This window comes from Podarcis gaigeae, assembly GCF_964106915.1.
Source record: "Podarcis gaigeae genome assembly, chromosome: 4".
Taxonomy (NCBI): Eukaryota; Metazoa; Chordata; class Lepidosauria; order Squamata; family Lacertidae; genus Podarcis; species Podarcis gaigeae.
This window is the reverse complement of record NC_139677.1, coordinates 93,191,010-93,201,452: the sequence shown is the minus strand read 5'-3', so window position 1 is coordinate 93,201,452 and position 10,443 is coordinate 93,191,010. Positions and strand designations below refer to the sequence as shown.

General features: G+C 45.4%; 1 protein-coding gene and 1 long non-coding RNA gene across 2 annotated transcripts in view; both read left to right on the top strand.

Annotated features, from left to right (window-relative positions):
- The first annotated feature begins 4,097 nt into the window (after window positions 1–4,097).
- Window positions 4,098–10,443, top strand: part of LOC310844026 — a 69,708-nt gene continuing 63,362 nt past the window's right edge. The window contains exon 1 of the long non-coding RNA XR_014563894.1: window positions 4,098–4,275. This is a non-coding gene — a long non-coding RNA (uncharacterized lncRNA). The remainder of the gene's footprint in view (window positions 4,276–10,443) is intronic.
- Window positions 8,298–10,443, top strand: part of TYR (tyrosinase) — a 54,485-nt gene continuing 52,339 nt past the window's right edge. Inside the window, exon 1 of the mRNA XM_083736851.1 lies at window positions 8,298–9,308. Coding sequence (XP_083592977.1) covers window positions 8,484–9,308 — 825 coding nt within the window. The 5' untranslated portion in view covers window positions 8,298–8,483. The remainder of the gene's footprint in view (window positions 9,309–10,443) is intronic.

Genomic DNA, 10,443 nt, shown 5'->3' with positions numbered 1-10,443 from the left:
ACGCCGCTAACCCAGAAATAGTACCTTGGATTAAGAACTTTGCTTCAGGATGAGAACAGAAATCGTGCTCCGGCAGCGTGGCGGCAGCTGGAGGCCCCATTAGCTAAAGTGGTGCTTCAGGTTAAGAACAGTTTCAGGTTAAGAACGGAGCTCCGAAATAAATGAAGTACTTAACCCGAGGTACCAATGTACTCAAATCGTTTTGTCCCAGGAAGCATCTGGCCACTGAATTCTGCACTAGGTGAGGTTCCCAAACTGCCTTCAGAGGTAGCCCTGTGAAGAATGTGTTGCAGTAATCTAACCTAGAGGACGCCACCACTCAAAGCCACTGAGGCCATCTGAGCTTCAAGCAATAGCAAAGGGTTCAGAAATAACCCCAAGCATTGCACTTGCTGCTTAAGAGAGAGTGTAACCCCATCAAGAGCAAACAACTTCCTGGCCATCTGGTCTAGGGAACCACCCACTAACAATGTCTGCTCCACCTACTTTAGTCTCTAGCCCTGCTGCAGCCGTTGAGATGGAAAATGATCTATGACCACATGATTTCACTGCCTCTTGCCATCACTGCGTTAGTGTTCTTGCTATTCCTCCTAGCAATTGGGGGAGAGGCTTCAAGGTTTTAAGAAAAAAAATAAATGTATTATACCAGTTCTATTTGCATAGCTATTATCACTAACCACTGAGCGTATGTTAAGAGAAAGAAAAAGGCATAGATTATTTAGCATGCATAAAACCCCTATTAACCTCCCGTAATTCAGCCTGACAGCGCTGCCAGGGTCATTTTCAGTAATGTTTTTAAATATTAAAGGTAATTTCAGAATTCCTCTTCCCCACCTCCATAGTCCTTTTGATGGAGATTGCCATTTCAGTGACTGTGATTCATATGCAGTAATACATAGGACCTTGAGAAAGAAGGAGGAGGAAAAAGAAACATTTAAGAATCCGGAACATCACTTGTTTTGGAAGGAAGAAATAATATATGGAATGAATATGCATTGAACAAGATCCCTTAATTCTACCTGCTGCTGGTCAATGACACTCAACTAAGGGAGGTTTCCATCTAGAGCTAAAAACTATCCAGAATGGGGATTTAGAGGGAGAGTGAGACAGTCATTTTAGGGAGTTGATTTGGGGGAACATGTTAAGGGAGCAAACCAATATTGATTCAATTCCTTATGGTAGTATTAATTAAAAGTTCTTCTCCTTCTCACTTAACACTAGAACTCATGGACCACCCATGAAACCAAATGTTGGAAGATTCAGAAGAAAGTGCTTTTTCACACAGAATAAAACAATGAACTTATAAAGGGAGGAAACAGTTTAAAACAATTATTCAGAACCTACAAATAATAATAAAAGTCACGAATAAGTTAAACACCCAATTAAAACCTACATCACTATTCTACATATCAAAACAGGCTTGCCTAAGCAAAAATGATTTTAGGAGGCATTGAAAAAGAGACAGTGAAGGCATTTCCCGGAGGTAAACCGGCAGGGAGTTCCAAAGTGCTGCCTCATTAAAAGAGCTATTTCTTACAAATGCAGAACAAGAATTACGTTGCATATTTAAACTGTGCCAGTTCCACAGTTCTGAGTGGTCAAGAGTTCATGTATGGGGGGCCCGCTAGGGGCGCCTTGGAAGATGGCTGCCAATACCATCTGTCCAGCTTGCATGAGGTAATTAGAGGCTGATTATGGGGAGTAAATCAGTCTCCCTCATCTTTCCAGGGAATTGGAAAGATGCTGCCCTCGCCCGCAGTTGCCATAAATCACCCCCGAGTTCGGATGAAGGAGGGGGTGAGAGGCACTGGGCGGAAAGCCCTCGAGCAGGATCGGAGCTCCCTAGGGAGGAAGAGCCGATCGGTTATCAGGCTGGGATCGTCTATTTGAAAAGGCTGTTATCCTCCTGGAGAGACTAATTATGATGCAGCGGGTCTGGAAAGTTAACGAGCGGACATTTAGACTGTATTTCATCGGAGTGACAAGATGGCAAATGTTTGCTCGAACGAAAGCCTGGACTATTGGATTTCTGTGAGAGATCTACGAGAGAGCATTACAAAGCCCACACAGAGATATAAATAAGACTACTTCTTTCAATCCACTTGTGGAGAGAACTCGGAGGTGACTGAAAAGGAAAATGAGTAACGACAAGAGTTGAGAATATGGGACTGAAAACATCATTGTAAACAGGAAAGCAGCAGAAATATGGATGATTGGACTCCTGACGACCGTGAAGCATGGGTACCCCCCACAAAATATTTTAATTTGGAAAACATTTGGACTTTATGATGTGTATTGATATAATCTGGACTAATTGGTATGATATGTTTAATTTGGTAAATGGAAACTTAATATTATTTTTTTAAAGAGTTCATGTATGGGCTAATGTTCCTTCATGTCCAGGGGGAATCCAGCAACAGACTGGTTGGCCAGTGATTTAGAGCCTGAAGATACTAAACTCTTGTATGGGAAGGAGTGCTATGCAGAAGTGTTGTAGTTGAATGGTGGAGTTTATGCCTGACATGCAGGAAGTTCCAGGTTGATTTATTTGGCACTTCCAGGTCAGTCAAAGAAAGATTCCTGCCTAAAACCTTGGAGGACCTCTACCAGTCCATGTAGACCAGTGTTTTCCAAACCTGGGTCTTCAGCTGTTTTTGGACTACAGTTCCCATCATTCCTGACCACTGGTCCTGCTAGCTAGGGATGATGGGAGTTGTAGTCCCAAAACAGCTGGAGACCCAAGTTTGGGAAGCCCTTGGTACTGGTCTGACCCAGTACAGGGAAGCTTTCTGTGCATCAGCTGCTGCAGCCTCAAATTCGTTGAGGGTTTTTAAGCAGAGGTTGGATGCTTGAGTTGAGATTCCTGCATTGCAGGGGGTTGGACTAGATGACCCTTGGGGTCCCTTCCAACTCTGCAATTTTATGATTCCATAATTAGAACAGCCACAGCCCCCAAAGACAAATTTATAATGTAGTTGCGAAGGGAATCCATCTCATCCTTCTGTCTCCATGACTCTCTCTGGGACAAGAAGTCCTTCATGCTCCTTCCGTCCTGGAAGGATCCAATGGCCAGCCTGAGTGGGCAGAGTCAAGTCAGATTCAGAAGATACTTCATTGACATGCTGTTGCTTGCAATTCAGTGTTTCCACCACAAGGGGCAGCTGCATGTCTCTCTACCTGATGCAGACTTACAAAGTGAACCATCCTTCAGATGCTTCTCTTTGTCCCTTGGGTGAGCGCTGGAGGTGATTTGCATGATTCTCGAGGCTGCTGCCAAACCCTCTTTGCTTTGAGTTTTGGAGCAGAGGTTCAGGAGTCCTATCCTGATTAAAGGCACCTGCAGCCACATCAATCAAGACATCAGATGTGTCTTGGAGGACATTAGCCATGCTGGTCTTGTGGGAAATTTCTGGTGATTCAGGACACTCTGACAGATGCTCTGCTTCTGCCTGACATGCCAAGGCAGCCAGTCAAAAGCTTCCTCTTCTAAATTCCAACAGGTCCTCAAGCATTTGTAGCCTAAGGTAATTTGAGATCTGCATCCTGAATAAGTCAATCAAAAGGGTAAATTCTTCCACTCCAAGAAAAAGGAAAAGATTAGAGATGTATAAGGGTTATTTTGGTCACTTGACCTTCCACTTTCTGCTCAAGTGGAAGCTTAGCATCCAGATTCTAATTATAATAACACACAGTAATGTGATAATTAGGGCTGCCTACAAACTGAAGTTCTTTTTTTTTTACCTGATTAGCCAAGCTGTTGGAACTGATTAAGTGATCAATTACGGTAATCAATTTTATAAAACTTCAGAAAAATCTGAATTTTTTTTCAGCCACAAAGAATTAAAACAAGAAGTGGGTGTGTGACTTAAAGGGCTAGATTCCCACTATCGCCTTTAACAGTTGAGTGACAGGCAGATATCCAACAGATTGGGATGGCAGCGAAATTTGATTTCAGCTCACATTTAAAGGTGACCTTATCTATTTCATGCTTTCTGAAGCAAGGTGTGAACCGAAGCAGAGACATCCTTCAGAATGCACACTTTTGCAGTGCAGTTTTCCAGTCAAGCAATGTGCATAAAAATGCATATATGGTCATACTTTGGAAGTCGAATGGAATCTGTTCCAGAAGTCTGTTCAACTTCCAAAACATTTGGAAACCAAAGCACAGCTTCTGATTGGCTGCAGGAAGCTCCTGCAGCCAATCGGAAGCCACGGAGGCCTCATTGGACATTCGGCTTCCAAAAATAGTTCGCAAACCGGGACACTCACTTCCGGGTTTGCGGTGTTCGGGAGACAAAACATTCAAGAACAAAGCTGTTTGAAAACCAAAGTATGACTGTACAGGTGTTTGTGTAATACAGTCGTACCTCGGGTTAAGAACTTTGCTTCAGAATGAGAACAGAAATCATGCAACGGCGGCGCAGAGGCAGCAGGAGGCCCTATTAGCTAAAGTGGTGCTTCAGGTTAAGAACAGTTCCAGGTTAAGAATGGACCTCTGGAATGAATTAAGTACTTAACCCGAGGTACCACTGTACATATATTAGTGAAAACAATGCATAGAAATGCATGGCATTAGGAAAAACCGCTTTGCAAAAATGTGTTCGCTTACTGGAAAATACCACATACAAAAATGTGTATGTGTGTATTAGGAGAATTTCATGCTGAATGTGGAGAACTGAGCTTAAGATTGGAAAAGTGCAAAAGTGATAGAAAATCTGTAGCCTTCCAGATGTTGCTAGACAACAAGTCCCATCATCCTTTACCAATGGCCCTGTTGCTGGTGCTGCTGGGAGTTGGAGTCCAACAATAACATCTGGAGGGTTAAAGGTTCCCCACCTTCCCTTTAACACAAGGAGAATCCCAATATGTACAGCCCTTCTGGCATGGAGATGCTATCCAGGAATGAATTTAGACACTAGGAGAGGATATATTATTTAGCTATTATCTTTCCTTGCTCATGTTAGTGAAATCAGCAGAGTACCATGCTTTTCACCTTAAACTTGGAAGTTAAGACAAGGTTGATGTAACCTTCTAGAAAGAACAATCCAGGATGCTTTAAGGCAGGCTGGGTTTTCCTGGTATTATCCCTTTTCTCTTCAAAACTACAGTCACTCACAGTGTTTTGTGAAGAAGTAAAAGTAGCATTTACTTACACAATCTAGGTCTTGAAGCAGCGATTACAGTAGCAAAATGAAGGCAAGTTTATGGCCACTATCTAAGTTACAAAAGTACCAAATGCAAGTTAAGAAATAGTGTCTGAGCTGCAGAGCTCAGGCATGCATGTGTGGTCCGCTTGAAGGCATGATGAAGAAGGAGAAGGGATGCCTAGGCAGGAAGGAAGTATGTATTGTTACAGCTTCCTGCCAAGGCAGACAAAGGAAGTAATCTCACAGAGTTCTCTCTAGCAAATTTTTCAGGAAAGCTCTGTGAGCCTCAGCCCCTTCATGTGCCTATCTGGCCAAACATGAATTGTTGGTTTGACTGCAATAATGTCATACAGTTGCATTTCTACAATTTTAGAGCAGCCTGAAAAGCCACACAGCATCTGTCTGTCTCCCTGTGTTGTGAGACAGTGTCCTACATTTTGACCTTTGTCAAGTAGCCGACTGGGTAATTTCCCCACAAATGAGCCATCTCTGGTTTTTCCTTCCACTTTACGTTCAGGATTCAATGAGTGGCAAAGGTCTTCAGGTTTTCTAATGGTTAAACCAGCATGCAGAATGAAATAGTGCAGCAAGAGTGATTGCAGTCTGAGTCAACTTTTTTAAAGTCTATTTTGGGGGAGAAAGAGATAAAGCAGCCTAGTTTGGGGAGCTCGAAGCAGGCACAAAGACCCTGTGATAATCTGTCTGTGTTTCCTGAAGCCAAGAGGATTAAGGAGCCGCGTGCTACTCAGAAACATCATATGACGACCCCTTGATTCCTGCAGAAAGGCAACATTTTTCAGGCAGAATGTTCACAGTCTAGAGAATGCTTTATAATAATAATAAGAAGAATATTTTTTATTTATACCCCGCCCTCCACAGCCAAGGCCGGTCTCAGGGTGGCTAACAAGCAATCATAAAAACAAGTTGAATGAATACAACTTAAAAACAAGATTAAAGTACAAAATTAAAATATTGAAACATTAAAATATTAAAATGCAGCCTCACAGAGGAGAAAGGAAAAGAAAGAGGGGGAGGGAATCAAATGGGCTCCAAGCCAAAGGCCAGGTGGAACAACCCTGTCTTACAGGCCCTGCGGAAAGAAACCAGATCCTGCAGGGCCCTGGTCTCATGAGGCAGAGCGTTCCACCAGGCTGGAGCCAGAGTTGAAAAGGCCCTGGATCTGGTTAAGGCTAATCTAACTTCCGAGACCACTAGGGTGTTGCAATTTATGAACCTTGAGGCTCTCCGTGAGGCATACAGGGAGAGGCGGTCCCGTAGGTACGAGGGTCCTAGGCCGTGAAAGGCTTTAAAGGTCAAAACCAGACCTTAAATCTGAACCTGTACTCCACCGGGAGCCAGTGCAGCTGGAAAAAGACCTTTAGAGCTCAGGTCTTTCCCATCATATCTGAGCCATGGGGCCTTTTGCAAATGATCTCCTATTTTGGTGTGCCATAAATCAGGTGGCTCGATGCAAAAAAATAGAAGGGTGAGGGCAGTGCTCCTGCAGCTCTGGAAATGCAGCAGAGGTAACTGGCTATCAACATCCTCTCTTGTTCACAACAATTGATGGTGCAGGAACCATGCCTTCTTTTTCACCTGGACAGCCTATCCCCCAAAGCAGAGAGTGATGCTTTTCAGCACCTCAGCAGGTGGTAGAAGCAGAACCAGATATTGGACTTGTCTTTCTAAGCCAGGATTTTTGTTAGGGGGGCAGGCCTTTTGTTGGGGAGGCAGAACCTCAGTTTGCTAAGAATTTTTATTGATTTAGGGGGGGACAGCTACCCCTCCCTGCCCCCCCTTGGCTATGCCCATGAAGGCAGCCAGTGTGGTGTAGTGGTTAAGAGCGGTAGTCTCGTAATCTGGAGAACTGGGTTCGAGTCTCCGCTCCTCCACATGCAGCTGCAGGTCCTGAACCTCATCCCAGTGGATGCAAGGTAGGGAGGTTGCGTATATAAATCTAGAAATCACAGCATCTTAAATGTGCCTCTATAAATGGAATAAAAGAGGTGGAGTAGCCCAACTCTTGATGCAAACTAATTTGCTACATGTTAACAATTAAAAGAAGTTTTAGTACTTCTCTTTTTATTTTTAATGCAGAACTAACCTTTGTTAAAATAGCAGTTAAGCAGGTATGATAGTGATGATTATTATGATAGTCTTTGCCTGGCATCTAAAAGCAGGCTGGTTTGTATTTTAATGTTTTGCTGGAAGCCGCCCAGAGTGGCTGGGGAAACCCAGCTAGATGGGCTGGGTATAAATAATAAATCATCATCACCACCACCACCACCACCATCATCAACATGCCTGCTAGTGTGTGCATCTGACATCAGCATATCCTGTGGTGTGCTGACGTCACATGTGCATATCAGCAGGCAGGCTGACCTCGGACATGCACACTGTCGGGCATGCATGCCTACATGGCGTGCACAGCTCTGGCACACACAAAAATTGTGAGTGCCCTTCATAGGGACTCGGCACCGATGTCTAAAATACATAAGCATTGGCATTAGGAAGCCTTCATTGAGAGATCATTCTACAACTTGGGCACCAAGATGGCTCTTTCTCCAGCTGCCACCCTTGGCATCTCCAACAGGGCAAGCATCTGGAGAAGCACCTCAGAGGATGAGCCGAACTTCAGAGCAAGTTCATGCAGGAGTGCATGGTCTTTTATGAAAGCGTGCTCCTTTGTTCACCAAGCTAAATTCAAATGGAGAACCAAAATGTCAATGTTCCCTATTTATGCCTTCTATTCCTCCTCCCTTTTTTACGGGATAGTTTTATGCATATTTCTTTCTGTCTGGAAAATGCACAAAATCAGGCCTTTCTTTAAAAGGCATGATTGAGAAACTCCAGACCAGTTTTCTTTAGCAATTTGCAGATTTGCTGCGCTGGGCTCGCTCAGCAACTGCGCCAAGCTCTGTGGGATTTCCTTACACACTCCCAGCCTTGCCCAGCCCTCGATTCTCCTCCTTCCGTGCAGAAACCCCATGAGACATTATACCAAGCACCCAAGTTCCTGTGTGTGACCAAGGCTTCCACCCTCTGTGCTGCTGGTACATCAAAAGCGATCATGTGCTAGGCAGAAGATGAGATTCTCATAGTAAGTCTCTATATTAACTGGAGCCGAAGGGGGAAGGGGAGTGAGAGTTCTTTGGACGGAGCCCAGGACATGTGATAATCAGATTACAGAAAGTTGAGGGGAGGGGAGGGGGATAGATGGAAGTGAGACTGGGTGATGTTCTGGAGAGATGTCGGGAAAATTTCTCAGGGCTCTGAAAGTGTAGGGACAGAAGCTTGTTCCTTGCCAGCTGCTGAACCACTGGACTCTAGGTCTGAATGAAGATGTCTCTCTTTTGCGTTGGCATCTTCCTGGGTATTCTGCCCTTCAGTTCTGGCCAGTTCCCTCGGGCATGTGCCAATGCCGACAGCTTGTTGAGCAAGGAATGCTGTCCCATTTGGCCTGGCGATGGGTCCCCTTGTGGGGAGCTGTCAGGTAGGGGATCCTGTCGCGAGATCCTACTTTCAGATGCCCCTCTCGGCCCTCAGTTTCCCTTCTCTGGAGTGGATGACCGGGAAGACTGGCCCGCTGTGTTTTACAACCGGACGTGCCAATGCTCTGGCAACTTCATGGGATTCAGCTGTGCCGACTGCAAGTTCAACTTTGCCGGTCCCAATTGCACAGAGAGGAAGCTGAGGGTGAGGAAAGACATTTTCCAGCTCAGCACCAGGGAAAAGAACCAGTTCCTTGCCTACCTCAACCTAGCCAAGCATACCACCAGCCGGGATTTTGTCATCGCCACCGGAACGTATGCCCAGATGAACAATGGCTCGGCGCCCATGTTCCGAGACATCAATGTGTACGACCTCTTTGTCTGGATGCACTACTACGTCTCTCGGGACACACTCCTTGGAGGCACCAATGTGTGGCGGGATATCGATTTTGCCCACGAGGCTCCGGGGTTCCTTCCGTGGCACCGTCTTTTCTTGCTCATGTGGGAACACGAGATCCAAAAGCTCACTGGGAACGAGAACTTCACTATCCCCTACTGGGACTGGCGAGACGCCGAGAGCTGCGACATCTGCACGGATGAGTACATGGGCGGAAGGCACCCTAGCAACCCAAATTTACTCAGCCCAGCCTCTTTCTTCTCCTCTTGGCAGGTAGGCACAGGGAGGTGGGAATCTCTTTCTGCTGAGAGAAACTGTACCTTTAGGTCTCTTTGTGCACCAGGATGCCATGAATAGTTGTGTTTTTCTGCATATTTGTATATGAGCATGCATAGCTGCCTTAATCTACCTTAGTGAAAGATCATAGCTCACCAATGAGTTGAGGTGGGAGAGAAGTTAGATTCAGTTTGCATTTAAAAGTGAACCTAATTTACGTTCGCCAAAGCATTATGCGAACCAAAATGCCGCCATTCGTTGATATTTGCACTCCTCCAAATTTTGCAGGGCGGTTCTCCAGCTCAGCAACATGTGCAAAAAAAATTATGCACATGCATTGGTAAAGTGTGCACAGAAATGCAAAGATTAGTGAAAGTTGCATACGAAAAATGCATCTTATTAGGGGAGGCTGTAATGCAAAAAAAAAAAAAAGTTGTGTGTTAGGGAAAATTGCGTAGAAAAATGTTAGGAGAAATTTGCACTGAAAGGTTGATGAGTTTTCATGATGAGTTTGCTTTTCAAATCGCAAACATGTGGAAATGTGGAAGTTAAGGCTGGAAAAATGAGAAACTGAAATCAACATATTCAGCCATTCCTAGTGGTAGAGCGTTTCTTTGCAAGCAGAATATTCCAAGTTCAATCCCTGGCATCACTAGATAGGGATTGTCCCCTGAGAGTACCCCTATCTGAAATGCTAGAGTGTCACTTCCTGCTAGTGTAGGACACATTGAACTAGACTGACTATTGGTCTGATGCAGTATAAGGCAGATTTTGATGGTCCTAGCTCAGGCCCCTGTATTCTGAGTGGCAAGGGCTCCCCATCAGCAGTGGAGGAAGCCGCTCAGGTGCCTGGGGCAGCATGCCCAGGGACGGGGCTCACTGCTGGTCCTCCGGAGTCTGCCTTCCTCCTCCCACTCAGCCACCCTACAGCTGGGGAGATGCAGCGGGTGGACCATTTGGGGCAGAATGGAGCCTGTGCATGCACAAGCCATCGCGCCACTCCCAGGAGAGACGCATGGCTTGGGCACGCTGCAGGCACTGAGATGAATGCCGCCCGGCATTTTGTCACCCCCCTCAGTGGTGACACCCGGGCGGCCCACACCTACCGCACCCCCTTCCTCCGCCCCTGCTC